We start from the raw sequence: 16,952 nt of genomic DNA on the forward strand, positions 1-16,952 counted from the left end.
CTGCATGACTCTTAATGCTAAACTGTAGAACCGTAAAGACACCTTCTGTTTGAGGAGGGCCAGTTGCTGCCAGAGAGCTCTGTGGCCTTCATCAAGTCACTGTCCCCTCGTTGCAGGTGAGAGTAAAAGTCCCAGGGCTGGTCACCTGGTGGGGTTGCTGGGAGTCGTGTGAGATGACAGAGGGCAGAGAGAGCGCTCAGAGAAGTGATCAGATGCAAGGGGTGTGCACAGGTCAAGGCCCCGGGATCAGTAGCTGCCCTCACAACAGGGAACGTGAAGGGAGAGAGGTTGAGCTCCTGCAGTGGGGGCCAGGCCTCAAGCCCCCAGCTGCGGGCCCTCTCCCCCTGCACTGCAGCCTCCAGGTGGCTGGGCCTCTGCCAGCGCAGGGGATGCCCAGCTCTGCCTCCATCCCTCTCCTGAAGCTTTCTTTTTCTTTCTCTGGTCTCGGGTTGCTCTCACGTCCCCACCTCCTGAGCCAAGGCACTAACGGGGACCTCCATGCCTCACCTCAGCCCCCAAGCCCCTCCTGCCTGTCCTCCCCCAGGTGGTGTGTGCCAGGTGCTCCGACTACCGGGCTGAGCTCAAATACGATGACAACAGGCCCAGCCGTGTCTGTTTAGACTGCTACACGTTCCTCACCGGAAATGTGCTCCCCGAGGACAAGGAGGACAAGAGGCGTGGCATCCTGGAGGTGAGGGCCGGTTTCCTCTACTAGGCAAATGTGTGCACGGCCTCACCAAGTGCTGGCACTGTCCTCGGTGCTGAGGAACAAGCCTGCCGTGGTCACACTCCCCTTCCTCTCTCTGCCCACAGACAGCCCCCCCCAACGGAACACCCCCCTACCCCGGCCCGGCCCTGGCCAAATAAAACAGAGCTGCGCCTGTCACCAAATAGAAGCAACTTTTGGCTCCAGGCTGTGGCCCAGGCTTTCCACCTTTCCTCTGCATCCTCATCCGATAATCGCACGGCCCCTCTGGACCACTCCTGTTCATATCCCCATGCCCTGGCCTAGCAGTCCCAGGAGGTGAAAAGAGCTGGTGCGGCTGATTCCATTTTACAGATGGGGATACTGAGGCTGCAGGTCAGAGTCCCACTGCAGGGAAGAGGCAGCCTGGAGACTCCATTGTAATTGGAAGGGACTTCAGGGACCAGCTGGTTGGAGACCCAGGCCCAGAGAAGTGACCAAGGTCACACAGAGAGTTAGGAACCAGCTCTCTGATCTCTACCACAGATGTTCTCTGCTGTCCTTGGGGCTGAGCCACTCCCCACCCCCAGCCGCAGGCACTCTCAGGCTGCTCCCACTGCTGGTCAGCACCTCTGGGGCACTGGCACCCAGCCTAGACACTGGTTACCCCCGCCCCTCTGCCGCTCCCTCATTAAAGCCAGGTTGACATCCCACTGTCCTTGGGAGGTGGGAGAAGACCCCAGCCTATTCCAACTGAACTCAGCTCCCAGGTTCAAGTTGGTTTCTTTCCACTGACATCTGCCCACTCTCCAATCCTCCCTCATTCTTTTAGGCCCCAGCCCTGCCCATGCCCTCCCCAATCACTAGACCATACCACACAGCTTTTGCTCCTGGAGAGAGAGAATGGTCTGCCCCTTTTCAGGCTCCAATTCTGTTCCCTGGGGCAGCTCTCAGGGGATAAGCCCTCCGAGCACCTGCGCAGAGGTCAGGCTGGCTGAGGTTTGACTGCAGCTCTGCCACTGGCCAGCTCTATGACTGCAAGTCCCTGATGGAACCTCTCTGAGCCTCAGGGACAAATAACACCTCCTTGCACGGTTGCCGAAAGGTTTAGAAAGAGTGATTTCTAATGAGCGACATCTGTCAGGTAGTGGGTGCTCGGTTCCCTGACAGTCCCTCTCTCTGGTTTCAGAAAGGAGCTGCAGCGGGGTCCGAGCAGAGCCTAATGTGCAGCTTCCTACAGCTCCTCGGGGACAAGTGGGGCAAGAGCGGGTCCCGGGGCTGGTGCGTGATCCCCCGGGATGACCCCCTCGTGCTCTATGTCTACGCTGCCCCCCAGGTAATGCCACGCCCCGCCCCTCCTCACAGTATGTGTGTGTGTCAGGGGTGGCAGTGGGGGTGAGTACTGTTGGCCCCATAAGTCAGATGAGGCTCAATGAGGACCTGGTTCCCTCAAGTCACAGGGTTACTGGCATTCAGAGCTGGGCCCAGACTCCAGGTCATGACTGCTTTGCCCTCAGGGGGTGACCAGTCCTCTTCCTCAATGCCCTCCTGCCACCCCACCCCACTTCATGGGTTTTTGGGGGGCAAGAGACAGGTGTGTGCCTGGTACCTTCCAAACAGCCGTCTGAGGCAGTGGCGCCGAATGGGAGGACAGCAGCCCACAGCTCTGCCCTCCCCTCCCAGGACATGCGGGCCCACACCTCCATCCCCCTGCTGGGCTACCAAGTGACCGCTGGGCCCCAGGCGGACCCCCGGGTCTTCCAGCTGCAACAGTCAGGCCAGCTCTATACCTTCAAGGCCGAAACCGAGGAGCTGAAGGATCGCTGGGTGAAGGCCATGGAGCGGGCAGCCAGCGGCTTGAGCCCCGGGGGACCCAACGACAGGGACCTGTCTGACTAAGCTACAGCGGGGCCCTCTCCCCATCAGAGCCCTGCTCCTGCCATGCACGGGCTGACACTTCAGCTGACCCACCACCCCAAGCTGAGCTTTCAAAGAATTGATTTCCAGTCGTCTGTGTTCAGAGCGTGTGTCCTGATTTGAGATTCAGAAAACATGGGTTCATTCCTTTGGGGAGGGGATGACGAAGCATCCCAGTTTGCCCAGGGCCGAGGGGATTCCTAGAACATGGGACTTTCTAAAACTAAGAAAGTCCCAGGTAACCCAGGACTGTTGGTCACCAATGTGGTTCACAGGCTGGCTGCACGTATGTATCACCTGGGAAGCTTTAAAAGATACCAACAAATAAATATAAAAATAAACTAAAACTTCAAACAATACAAGGCCTGGATCCATCACCAAAGATTTCTGATTTGACTGGTCTGGGATGGGGAGGCGCGGGTATGTTTCAGGAGTACGCATAGGAGTCTGATGCGCAGCCCAGGTTATCCAGATGAAGAACAAAGCGAGCCAACTACCAAGTGCTAGGCATGAGGTTAGTAATAATAACAAATGTCAGACATCTACTGAGGCAGGCACTGTTCTAAGTGTTTTACATGGATTATCTTCTTTTACCTTCAGGACTTAAAATCCCCATTTTCCAGATGAGGACACTGAGTCTTAGAGAGGTTTAGTCATTGGCTCAAGGTCACACAGCTGGTGGATGCCAGAGCCAGGTTTTAACCTAGTGCACTAAGGTGAAGGCTCTGTCCATCAGGTAGCAGAGCACCTGGCTGAGCAGAAAAGGAGAGGAAAGAGGGAAGGAAATGGGGAAAGACAGGAGGGGAAAGGTAGGAGCAGGAGGAGAGGGCAGGAGCATCTCTGGCTGGTGGGTGAGGCTGCTTTTTCATAAGAGACCACCAGGGGGTGGCAATGACCAGCAGGCCGCATCCAGGGACCCCAGCCGGGGCCCTGACACCCGAAGCCACTTCCATGAGGCCCAGCTGCTGCTGGGCTGCTCTGCCCCTGATGAAGGTGAGACAGACCAGTCATAGATCTTTGTCCCCTTCTAGGCCCAGCAGTTTGCCTACCCCCACCCCCCAACCTGAGGCCACCTCCCTTCCGTAGGGTATTTTTTTTTCTTTTTTTTTTGCGGTACGCGGGCCTGTCACTGTTGTGGGCTCTCTCGTTGTGGAGCACAGGCTCCGGACACACAGGCTCAGCGGCCATGGCTCACGGGCCCAGCCGCTCCGCGGCATGTGGGATCTTCCCGGACCGGGACACGAACCCACGTCCCCTGCATCGGCAGGCGGACTCTCAACCACTGCGCCACCAGGGAAGCCCTGTAGGGTATTTTTTAAAGCCCAAGAAAACCTAATTGTTATGATCTCTCTGGGGACCAGGCTGACCTGGCCATAATTTCATTACTTAATTCAACAAATATTTGTTGAGCATCTTCTTTGAGCCAAATGCAGTACCTATACTGGGGGTACAGCAGTGAAGGAGACAGACAACATTTCTGCCTTCATGGAGTTTATATTCTTATTCAACAAAATAAATACATAAAAGGTAGAACATATCAGATGTGATGAGTGCTCAAATAGAGTGACAAACCATCCAGACTTTCCTAGTTTTAAAAGTAAAAGTCTTAAGTCTCAAGAAACCCCTCGGTTCCAGGCAAACCAGGATGGTTCATCACTCTAGTGGAAGAAAAAAAAGCAAGAAAGGGAGCAGAGGGGGAATAGGATGTGTGTGTGAAAAACACACATGTTTGAAAAACAACATCAAGGAAAGAAGAAAGGGAGGGAAACACACATATCTGGGAGAAGAGCATTCCAGGTGGAGGGAACAGCAAGTGCAAAGGTCCTGAGGTGGGAGCCTGCCTGGTACATGCAAAGAACAGTGAGGAGGTCAGTGTGGCTGAAGTGGAGTGGGTAGGAAGGAGATCAGAGAAGAAGGCATCAAATCATCACTAAACTAAGGGTGGGGCGTCAGTAGAGGCAGGGCTGAATGAGATGGGGAGTCTTGGGGGGAATCTGATTTGTTTTAACAGACTCCCTCCTGCCGCTTGTTGAAACGGACTGAAAGGAATGAAGGTAGAAGCAGTTGAGAGGCTGCCACTACCATCAAGTGAGAGAGAAGGAGGCTTATATCAGGGTTGGAGCAGTGAAGGTGGTGAGAAGGGCTAGGATTCTGGGTATATTTTGAAGGTAGAGTGGAGGAGACTCCCCTATACAATGAATGTGGTAGGAGATAAAGAGGGAGCCAAAGGTGACTCTAAGGCCTCTGACCTGAGAACAAGGTGGTGGGGTGCAGCTGCCACTAACTGAGATGAGGAGATCATGGAAGGGGCAGTTTGGGGGATAGTGACACACCAGGAGCTCTCACATGGACGAGTTATAGCTGAGGTGCCCACTCACGGCCTCGGCCAGTAGTCAGGTATCTGAGCTCAGGCACCAGGTCTAGGCTGGGGCTGTAAACATGAGAGCTGTCATCCAGAGACGGGGTTTAAAGCGTGTGTGTGAAACAGAAGGAAGGGGTCCAAGGACCGAGCCCCGTGTACCCCAACATTTGAACTGTGCGCATGCCCAAATTCTAGGCGTTAGCACCCTGACATTCTAGCTGCACACACCCCAACATTCTAACCCTTTGACCTGCAGTTACAATTCTGAGAATTTACCCCAAGGAGACAAATCAGTGTGACAAGACTCACGCACATTATTTACAATAGTCCCCCAAACTGGAAACTACGTAAATATCCATCCAAAGGAGACTCAGCAAATAAACTCACGCCCATGGAGAGGGAACTTGTGGCAAACTGCATGGAGAACCGTGCCGCTGTTCAATGAGAAGGCTTCAATCTTAATGAACTCACCTAGGAAGACGCCCGTGAGGTGTTAAGTGGGCGATAACTACAGAAGGAGCTAACATTTTAAAACACTCACTCTGTGTCAAGCACTGAATTAAGGCCTTGGTGGAGATTATTGCACGTAATTCATAATAACATTAGAAGTAGACACTATACCAAATCCTCATTTTACAGATGAGGAAACCAAAGCAATGATGGTTGAGTAAAACTTGCTTGTGGTCACATAACATGGGGTAGAAGAGGTAGCATTCCAACCCACTGGGCTGTAGATGAAGATACTTTACATCTGCACCAACTAAAGGGGTACACGACGCATTTTACAAGTGGCTGTTTTGCTTTCTTCTCTACATGCTTGTGGTATTTGAATTTTTTTTCAATATGAGGTATTATTCTATAATCACAAGAACAAAAGTGCCTTTCCTGTGTTAAGGGAACAATAAAAGAAGGACCAGGGGCTTCCCTGGTGGCGCAGTGGTTGGGAGTCCGCCTGCCGATGCAGGGGATGCGGGTTCGTGCCCCAGTCCGGGAGGATCCCACATGCTGTGAGACGGCTGGGCCCGTGAGCCATGGCCGCTGAGCCTGCGCGTCCGGAGCCTGTGTTCCGCAACGAGAGGCCACAACAGTGAGAGGCCCACGTACCGCAAAAAAAAAAAAAAAGGACCAAAGGAAAACTCACCCACCCTGCCCTCCTTCCCGGGATCCTGAGCTGCCACCACGTGGGATCACTAGGCATCAGTGCCAGAGTTGAGAGGCTGGGTACCCCAGCGGCCGCTGGGAAATGCAACCTGGAAGCACTGGCTGGAATGGAGTGCTTATTCCATGAATGAGTGTGACGATGTGGAAACGTGCAGTGACCAGAGGGTAGAGCAGAGCCTGGACCTGGCAGAACTCAGGGTCCCACCAGAAAGCCATGGACACCAAGAGGGTGCCATCCTCAAGGCTTCTCTCCTGGGAGTTCAAAGAGGCCTGTGTGACCTGGGGGAGTCTCTGACCTTCCCTGGCTGCATCTCACCCTGGCTTTGCTCACACAATGACCCTATTTGTCCCAGGCTCATGGTCTACATCAGGAAGGGAAGACTCTAAGGGGTTCAGATTTTCACTCCTGAAGCTCCTTACATCTAAAAGGATGGAGGCTCCCCTAGCAGTCTGGTGGCTCTGGTGCCCACGTGCCCTGACCCTGGAAGGGGAGCTGGAGGTGGGGGGAGGGAAGGCTGGCAGATGCCAGGGTGGGGGCATCTCTGGAGGGCCTTGTGGACCCCGAGTCAGCGGAAGACCTTGCCCCTCCCTGCCTTCCCTCCTGGTCCTGGGGCTCCAGGAATGGCATTCACTCATTCATTCACTCATTTCTTCCTACATTCATTATTGCTAGAATTATTGAGTATTTACTATGCAGTCAGCACTGGGCACACATCATCTCATTCATTCAGTAACAGCCTTTTGGCATTGGTTTGACTGTCCACATTTTACATACAGATGAGGAAGGTAAAACCAGTCAAGGCTAAATAACTTGTCCATGGTCAACCAGGCTGTAGGTAATGAACCCAGATTCAAACCCTAGCCCGTCTTATTCCAAAGTCCGCCCGTAGCCAGCTCTGGGGGGCAGTATCCCCAGTGGTTAGTGGGTCCAGGCCTCCACACAGCTCTGCCACTTACTGGCTATATTGTCTTGGGTGAGACTTCATTACTCTGGGCTGGGGTTTCCTCACCTGGCAAAGGGGGTTAACCATGGTCCTACCTTCCTGGGGACTGCGGGGGAGGGGGTCCAGCACTCAGAGCAGTGGTGGCCACACGTGATTATTACAGGCGTTCACCGTTTCACTCTGTACTGTCTGCCTCTATGCACTGCAATGCACATATTTATGGAGTATCTGGGAGTACAAAGTGGAGTAAATCATAGGCCCCGCTCTTAGGGAGCTCTGTGTCTAGGTCATTTAAATCACCTGGGAAGCTTTTGAAAGACTCCCAATGCTCAGGCTGCACCCCAAGGCCATTAAATCAGAACCCCTCATTTGGCTGGGCTGTAACATCAGCATTTTAAAGCTCACCAGTGGTTCTGATGAACAGTCCCTTCAGAAAGGGCAGGACCAGTTCTTGAGCTTGGGAACCCTGGCTCAGGTCCCCAGGGGTTCCCTAGCAATGGTTAGTCTGAGTGGGGAATGGGGGAAGTGGCCTTACTATGGCACTAAATGAGTTAGGATTTATTGACGTATAATTTACATACAGTAGAATCCACCATTTATAAAATAGTTCTATGAGTTTTGGCCAAAGGTACAGTCACGCAACCACTACCACAATCAAGACATAGAACAGCTCTATCACCCCAAGAAGTTTCCCTGTGCTGCCCCTTTGTAGTCATCCTCTCCCTTCACCCTCTGGTCCCTGGCACCCACTGCTCTGTTCTCTGACCTATCGTTTTGTCTCTTCCAGAATGTCATATATTTGGAATCATACAGTACGGAGACTTTTGGGTCTGGCTCCTTTTACTCAGCCTCATGTATCTGAGACTCATCCACGTTGTTCATGGACCAGTACTTTGTTCCTTTCTGTTACTGAGTAGTATCCCTTAAGTGGGTATACCGTGGTTTGTTTACCCTTTACCAGCTGAAGGACCTTTGGGTTATTTGTGGTTTGGGGCAATTATGAATAGTGCTGCTATGAACTATAAACATTCATGTTCAGGTTTTTTTCGTGGTCATGCATTTTCATTTGTCTAAGGTAAATACCTAAAATTGGATCACTGGGTCATATGGTAAGTGTATGATTACCTCTCTCAGAAACCGCCAAGCTGTCTTCCAGGGTGACTGTACCATTTTGCATTCCCATCATCAGCGATCAGAGTTTCCCATTGTGCACATCTTTGCCAGCATTTGGCACAGGCAAGGTTTTTGTTTGTTTGTTAAAACATTTATTTATTTATTTATTTATTTGGCTGCCCCAGGTCTTAGTTGCGGCATGCGGGATCTTTAGTTGAGGCATGTGGACTCTTAGTTGTGGCGTGTAGGATCTAGTTCCCTGTCCAGGGATCAAACCCGGGCCCCCTGCATTGGGAGCATGGAGTCTCAGCCACTGGACCAAAAGGGAAGTCCCTGTTTGTTTTAAATTTTAGCCATTCTGGTGGGTGTGTAGTGCTTACAACTTTTTAAGCTTATGAATGTATCAAAAATATCATGTTGTACATCTTTAATCTATACAATTTTTATTTGTCAATTATACCTCAATAAAGCTGGCGGGAGTTTATGAATGTAATGAAATAAGGGCCTGTAATAGTAAATATTTTGCAAACATAATCATTTAAGTCCCTATTACGTGCCAGACAGTATCCTAATCCTTCCAAAATCCTAGGGGCAGCTGGTATCATGGGGAGGGCACCCATGACAGTCTAAAAGGCTCAAATCCCAACTCTGTGGTGGGCTTGCTGTGGGACGTTGGGCACATCACTCAGTGTCTCTGAGCCTCCATTTATTTATTGTAAATAGATTGAGCAATGCCCCCTTGCATGCTTGGTGTGAAAACCAAAGGAGATAATGCAGGGAAAGCTCCTGGCCCACAGGAGGGGCTCAACAGCTGGGAGTTGTTATTAGCTACGCTCTTTATGTAGCAACATTCCTGGGATAATTTGTTCCAGCAGCAAGTCTAGTTGCTTCTGCCTTCAGGATATATTCCAGATGGAGCCTCCTCGCACCCCACACCTCTCACACAGCCACCTCTCTGGTTCAGACCACCATGCCCTCTCTCAGGTGACTGATTGCAAGAGCTGCTCTCCGGCTCCTGCACTCATACACTCACCCCCTGGTGGTCGTACTCCAAACAGCAGACACAGGGGTTCTTTTCCATCTGAAACTCCCATCCAGGGTCCTGGTCCCAACCCTCCTGAGGCATCACGGTAAGAAGTCCATCTGATGCCTCCCTCCTACAATCCACCAGGCTTTCTGTGATCTGGCCCCTGGCTGCCTCTCAGAGCTCGTTTATTCATCTCTGTATCCCAGAACTTAGCACATAGTAAGTGCTCGAAAAACACCTTCTGGCCTGGATTCACACTAGCGCTGTCAGGCCACCAACATGGCAGGCATTATTTCTCTTCCACTGAGATGACTGGAAGTCAGAGAGGTGCGAATGATGTGTGCAAGGTCATACGGCACTTCTGTGGACTCTCTCAGGGACCAGGACAAGGGTCTCCTAACAATGGCTGTGGCCTCATACCTTTGCCTTTTCCTTCTGGCTGCCTGTCTCTGCCCCATGACTGGACCCCAGGGCCCTGCTTCTTCCTGAAATTGGCCATGGTGGGAGTGTTCCTGCCATGGAAATTGGCAAATCAGCCCCCCTCTTATCCCTCATCCTCCAACAGAGGTCTGATTGTTACTTTTTTCCAGCACGACACTGTCCACAAAGTCTGGCATCCTGAGGTAACTGAGTGAAGCCACCTTGCTCACCTGTCCACGTCTTGAGCTTGCAACCCTCAAGGTGACCCAGGTGCCTTTTCCATCTCTTCTCTCCTCTGCCTGGCCTCAGGTTCTATTCTGGGCCAGTTGCTAGCTGGCCTTCGACCTATACACAGTGAGCTTCTGCAAGTCAAAGGCCAAGGTGGAGGTGAGGGCACCTTCCTACTGGTGCTTCTGGCCTGACCCTGGCCTCTACCTGGTCACATCCTTCTTGTTCCAACTCCCTGAGCCACTGATATGCTGGAGCCATTTCTGCCTCTGATTTCTTCTCCTTACCCTCTTCTCTCCATGATTCTCTCATTTCTCATCTTTGGCATTTTAACTGTGTCTCTCTTTACCTCTGCGAATAAAAACAAGAGATAATTTTTTTTTTTCTGGCAGCGCACCACAGCATGTGGGATATTAGTTCCCTGACCGGGGATCAAACCTGTGGCCCCTGCATTGGAAGCGCAGAGTCTTAACCACTGGACTGCCAGGGAAGTCCCAAGAGCTAACTTTTTTTTTTTTTTTTTTGTGGTACACGGGCCTCTCACTGTTGTGGCCTCTCCCGTTGCGGAGCACAGGCTCCGGACGCACAGGCTCAGTGGCCATGGCTCACGGGCCCAGCCGCTCCGCGGCATGTGGGATCCTCCCGGACTGGGGCACAAACCCACGTCCCCTGCATCGGCAGGCGGACTCTCAACCACTGCGCCACCAGGGAAGCCCTCAAGAGCTAACTTTTAATGAACACTTACTGTGTGCTTTCAGTGTATCGGTGCATTTAATCTACAAACCAGCTCCATTGTACAGATGCAAATAGGGAGGCAGAGAGAGATTCAGCAACTCACCGCAAATCACACTTCTGGTAAGTGGGGAAGCCAGAACTGACCCCGGATGCTCTGTGACCTTTCTGGGAAGCGGCAATAATCACATCGGACTTAGAATTTTAAAACACGGGTTTGAGTTCTGACTCTGTTACCTCCATGTGACTTTGCTCTCTGTGCCTCAGCTTCCTTCCTCATTCATAAAATGGGATGAACAACACGTGCCCTGTCTATTCATGGGATTGTTTTGGGGTCAAATGAACTAATGGGTGTAAAAGGGCTTTGAAAATGTTAAAATGCTGAGCATATGAGTGGATTAATGTATATGGTTCTGTTTTCCAATTTTTATTTTCTCTCTTGCCTTTCAGAAGGGTTCTTTGTCTGCCTTGGTTATGCCAGTGTGTGCAGGGCCCAGACACAGAGGCGCTCCCTAAGTAACTTTTTTCCTCTGTTCTCTGCTGTGCTCCCCTTTCTCAGGCCTTTCAGGGAGACTCATCACCTTTCCCCTCTCTCACTATCATCAAGCCCAGACTCAGAGGGCAGGAGGGTTCACCCCAGCAGGGTTCCAATGCTCAGATCAAGACCAGCACTGGATGAAGTCCACAACCACTTCTTAGACATTATCATGGAAGCCAACTGAAAATTATGCTTCGCTTTATAGAAACTGGCTTAAGTAAACTTTAAGTAAACTTTTCAGAAACACATCTACTTTTGTGGAGCAAGGCAAGGTCTGACTTTATTTTTTGGCAGCCCGCCTAGTCTGACTTTATTTTTCTTCTTGAAAAATTATTTTGGGGACTTCCCTGGCGGTCCAGTGGTTAAGACTCCATGTTTCTACTGTAGGGGGCACAGGTTTGATCCCTGGTTGGGGAACTAAGATCACACATGCCATACGGCGCCCCCCCTCCCCCCAAAAAACAACAAAAACCAACAAAATAAAAAATTATTTTAATATATTTAATTTTTTCATTGAAAGTCACCACTTTCTTGGAAGTATAACTTATAATAAAGTGCATAGATTTTAAGTATATGGAATGATAACTTTTCACATGTATTCACCCACGTAACCATCACTCAGACCAAGGCCCAGAACATTTCCAGCACCCTGGAGAACTCCCTCATGCCCCTCCCAGGTGATACCTGTTCCCACAATTTTGATTTATTTTGGTACGAAAATTCAAAAGGAACAAAGGATAAACTGACAAATCTTCCTCCCACCCTGCTGTCAGACACCGATTTTTTTCTCCTAAGAGTCAATATTACTATTTTCTTTTTTTTTTTTTTTTTAGTCTAGCGGCATGTGGGATCTTAGTTCCCCAACCAGGGATCGAACACGTACCCCCTGCAGTGGAAGCGTGGAGCTTTAACCACTGGACTGCTAGGGAAGTCTCAATATTACTGGTTTCTTATAGATATTTCCAAAGAAAGGAGATACATAGACACACACACATATTATATCATATTATGTTTTATGTCTTGTTATGTTGTATAGATTCTCCCATTTTCACCCTAAAGGTACTTGACTGTGCAATTGTTGTACACCTTGTTTTCTGTTGTTGTTGTTTTTTACTTAACAATACATCTTCAAACACTAGAATTATTTTAATAATTAGCAAATTAATATCTTTACCAAAAGACTTCTCCTTACAAAAAATTTGGTTTCTAAAAAAATCTAAAATTTTATGACTAAATAATTCTGTGCTCTGCCTTATGGCCTTCTAAGGGTCCTTAGGCAGCGAGCTACTACATCAAAAAATACGATTCAATTAGGAAAATGGGATTCATGTTAACTTTTCGGCCCACCCATCTTATTGGTATTATCTTTTCCCTTTATAGCTCTTATCAAATAACAGTGTCATTGGTTTATATTCTCAGTAACTCATGAGTTCTAAAGGACATGTATGACAGACCAAGAAAAAAGCCGGGGGGGACTAAAATTTGGAGCATAAATTGTAGAATTTCTCAAAGGTCTGAATTACTGGAGCTTATTAGGTTGGGGTAAATAAAAGGGGAAAGACATATATCGTACTTTCAGATGTATTAGGAAGTTTTCCTGAGAAATTGGTCAAGAAGAATCCACTGGTGTTGTATGAACTTTCCAGGGGGAGGGCAGACCAGGCCCTGCCAGAGGGCAGTTGAGGGGGTGGGGCTGTGAGTTCCAGGAAGCAGAGTAGGGGCCACCCAAGAGCGGGAAGACTGGCAGGTAATCTGAATCAAAGTCCTCACATGCATCAGCAAGGCCAAAGGGCATAAACAGGGCCCCATACCAGAGGCGCAGCCAATGGGCAGAGCTTCTGAGCTGGACTGGCTGAGAAGGGAGTTAGGAACAAGCTGGGAGGCGCCAGGTTGTTGTCAAGAGTGAGGCTAAAGTTCATCGGTCTCTGGGTGCATGTGTGGGGCATGCCGACCCAGTCTAGGAACTTTGTGCACCATCCCTATGGAGTATTGTTACAATAATGGCCCTGGAGAGAATTACCCCCACCCCTGTGTTCATGCCTCTTTGCAACATGATTTTGCTGCTTCTACTACCACAAGGTGGAATTATTTCACCTCCTCTTTTTTTTTTGGCTTGCAGGATATTAGTTCCCCAACCAGGGATTGAACCCATGCCCCCTGCAGTGGAAGCTCGAGTCTTAACCACTGGCCCACCAGGGAATTCCCAATTTCACCTCCTCTTGAATCTGGGTTGACCTGGTGACTTGCTTCGACCCATAAGATGTGGCAGAAGTGATGTTCTGGCAGCTCTGTGGAGAGCTCCATGTGGAAAGGACTGGGGCACTCAGCCTACAGACAGAACCAACTTGCCAGCTGTGTGAGTGAGTAACCTTAGAAATGATCCTCCAGCCCCAGTTGAGTCTTCAGATGACTGTGGCCTCAGCCAACATCTGACTGTAGTCTCATGACAGACCCAAGTGAGAACTGCCCAGCTGGGTCCTTCTCAAATTTCTGTTTTGGTTGTGTTGGGTCTTTGTTGCTGTGCACAGGCTTTCTCTAGTTGTGGCCAGCAGGGGCTACTCTTTGCTGCGATGCGTGGGCTTCTCATTGCGGTGGCTTCTCTTGTTGCGGAGCACAGGCTCTAGGTGCACAGGCTCAGTAGTTGTGGCTTGCGGGCTCTAGAGCGTAGGCTCAGCAGTGGTGTACGGGCTTAGTTGCTCCACGGCATGTGGGATCTTCCAGGACCAGGGCTCAAACCCGTGTCCCCTGCATTGGCAGGCAGATTCTTAATCACTGCACCAAGAGGGAAGTCCCCTTCTCAAATTTCTGACCAACAGAAACCGTAAGAAAAAATAAATTATTGTGGTTTTTGTCATTATATTTTGGGGTAATTTGTTATATAGTCATATATAATTAGTAAACAACCTCTATGTCCATCAACAGAGAACTATTTAAGTATATTACAATACATACATATAATGAAATACCATGCAGCTGCTTAAAGAAAAATGAGGAAGTTCTTTATGTACTGACATGGACAGCCCTCCAAGATGATTTAAGTGATAAATGCAAAGTGTAAAAATAGTATATAGAGGGGAATTCCCTGGCGGTGCAGTGGATAGGACTCCGCGCTTCCACTGCAGGGGGCACAGGTTCGATCCCTGGTCAGGGAACTAAGATCCCACAAGCTGCGTGATGCGGTCTAAAAATAAATTAAAAATAAAAAAATTTGGGCTTCTCTGGTGGCGCAGTGGTTAAGAATCTGCCTGCCAATGCAAGGGACACGGGTTCGAGCTCTGGCCCAGGAAGATCCCGCATGCCGTGGAGCAACTAAGCTCGTGCGCCACAACTACTGAGCCTGAGCTCTAGAGTCCGCAAGCCACAACTACTGAAGCCTGTGTGCCTAGAGCCCGTGCTCTGCAACAAGAGAAGCCACGACAATGAGAAGCCCACGCACCTCAACGAAGAGTAGCCCCTGCTCATTTCAACTAGAGAAAGCCCGCACACAGCAATGAAGACCCAACACAGCCAAAAATAAATAAATTTATTTTTAAAAAGAAAATAGTATATAGAGGATACTATCATTTGTGAAAAAAATTATGTATATACATATATGTATATATAGAGAGATATATGTACATATGCGTATATTTTATATGTGTGTATATATACATACACACATACTATGTACATGTATATATTATATATGTACATAAAATATCTCTGGGAAGAAAATAAGACATTGGTAACAGCAATTGCCTCTGGGGAGGGGAACTAGCTGACTTCACAACAGAGGTGGGGAGATGCCTTTAAAATTTTGAACCTCGTGAATATACTATCTATTCAAAAATAAAGTTTAAAATTTTTAAGTAGTGCTTTCTCTTTAGCTCAGAAATTTCACCTCTAGTAATTTACCCTTAGTAAATGATCATGGCAAAAATTTAACTACGAAGATGCTGTCACAGCTCCATTTAATATCATAAAACTGGTAAAACAACCCAATTATTCAACAGTAGGAAATTTGTTGAGTAGCTTATGGTGCATATCTGCCACCATCGAAAGTGGCATCATAGAAAACAATTCAATGCCCAGTGACGTGATCATGATATAGTAATGGATAAGAAGTTATGAAATGGTAAGGTTAATCTTGTCTTTAAATTAAATTCAACTATATAAATGTAGATGAAGTTGGAGATTAAGACACATAGATAGATACAGATAGATATAGAAACCCAAATGTTAATGGTGATTATCTCTGGGAGGTCCAATTACTGATTATCGTTAATTTTTTCTTCTTTTTCATCTGTGTTTTCAACGATAAACATGTACTCCTTTTGTAAAAACACAAATGCTGAAAGTTTGTCTCTCTTTTTTTAGAGACTCATAAATGATCCTATAAATAGCAGCTCCCAGTAAATAATTTGAAACTTTGTTTTTAAAGACCACATTTTTTCAAGCACAAAGACTACCAGACCTTTATCACTGGGTGGAGAGAGCTGCCCACCCTATTCTACGTCCCAGCATTTTGGTCACAATATTGACCCCCTCCCAGCCCACTGGCCAGTGGGGGCCACGTACAGAGGCTGCATCCCCAAACTACCCCTGATCAAAACTGGTAGGCAGGGGAGGTTCCAGAATGTCTAGAGAAAGGTGGTCATCTCTGAGGAGTGGTCTTGAGACCAGTCTTCAACCTGCATTTCCAAAACCAGCATGCTGTTTTTATCTCCAATTTTAAGTTAAAAATCACCAAGTGTTATTGGCTGAATTGTGTCCTCCCCTAATTTTATGTGTTGACGTTCTAATCCCCCAGTACCTCAGAATATGACTGTATTTGGAGATAGAGTCTTTAAAGAGGTAATTAAGGTAAAATGAGGTCAACAGGTGAGCCCTAATCTGATATGACTGGCGTCCTTATAAAAAGAGATTAAGGGGCTTCCCTGGTGGTACAGTGATTGAGAGTCCGCCTGCCGATGCAGGGGACATGGGTTCGTGCCCCGGTCTGGGAAGATCCCACATGCCGTGGAGCGGCTAGGCCCGTGAGCCATGGCCGCTGAGCCTGCGCGTCCGGAGCCTGTGCTCCGCAACGGGAGAGGCCACAACAGTGAGAGGCCCAAGTACAGCAAAAAAAAAAAAAAAAAAGAGGAGATTAGGACCTAGGCACAGGGGAAGGCCACATGAAGACAAAGAGGAGAAGAGGGGCCTCAGAAGAAATTAACTCTGCCAACACCCCTGAGCAAACTAATTCACCAAGTTTCCTAAAGATACACTTTTATGCAAGATTGAGAAAATGTGCATTGTCCACAGCAAAGACTGTTACCTTCTGGTGGTGACTGTGAGGTATGGAGCTGATGGTGACCATGGGGGCCCTGGGCACCCCCAGTGCTTTAGGTGCCACCACTGCAGCCTACATGTGAACATCCCTGGCCTTTATAGCAGGCGAAGGTTGAGAAGTAATCCCAGCACCCATCAGCCTGAGAAGCACCCAGGGCTTGCCTTGGGATGTGGACTCTAGTTCCCTGTCAAGACTGCAGCCCTACGTGGAGACTGGCCCTGAGGCCCCTGCCGGGTCTCACCAGTCCCCCTCCAGGGACCACTTGGGATCCACTTAGAGGGGCCTTCCCTGACTCCCAGACCCACCCTTCCCTCATCTCTATCTCCAGAGAGTCACCTCCACACCGCCATCAGACCGCGGAATATGGTTGGTGGAGGAATTCACTGTCTGCACATCTATGGGACCGCTCTTTGTGGGGCTTCAAAGCCCTGGGCATCTTACTCTCAGAGGCCACATCCCTCAAATGTACTCAAATGGACCCACATGCCACAGCACATATAAGTTACATGAACTA

General features: G+C 49.1%; 1 protein-coding gene across 13 annotated transcripts in view; it reads left to right on the forward strand.

The window, feature by feature from the left end:
- The window catches only part of FGD2 (FYVE, RhoGEF and PH domain containing 2), a 39,611-nt gene extending 36,637 nt beyond the window's left edge, over positions 1–2,974 (forward strand). For 7 of the 13 annotated variants that reach the window (XM_024765858.1, XM_024765859.1, XM_024765866.1 and 4 more), the window contains 3 exons: positions 545–691; positions 1,875–2,021; positions 2,306–2,973. In XM_024765858.1, coding sequence (XP_024621626.1) covers positions 545–691; positions 1,875–2,021; positions 2,306–2,584 — 573 coding nt within the window. In that variant the 3' untranslated portion in view covers positions 2,585–2,973. Of the gene's footprint in view, positions 1–544; positions 692–1,874; positions 2,022–2,305 lie in introns of all 13 variants that reach the window. The other 6 variants (XM_024765869.1, XM_024765871.1, XM_024765860.1 and 3 more) reach the window with 3 other exon arrangements.
- Positions 2,975–16,952: the final 13,978 nt, after the last annotated feature.

The sequence above is a fragment of the Neophocaena asiaeorientalis genome, unplaced genomic scaffold (genome assembly GCF_003031525.2).
Source record: "Neophocaena asiaeorientalis asiaeorientalis breed wild unplaced genomic scaffold, Neophocaena_asiaeorientalis_V1.1 scaffold46, whole genome shotgun sequence".
NCBI classification, from domain to species: Eukaryota; Metazoa; Chordata; class Mammalia; order Artiodactyla; family Phocoenidae; genus Neophocaena; species Neophocaena asiaeorientalis.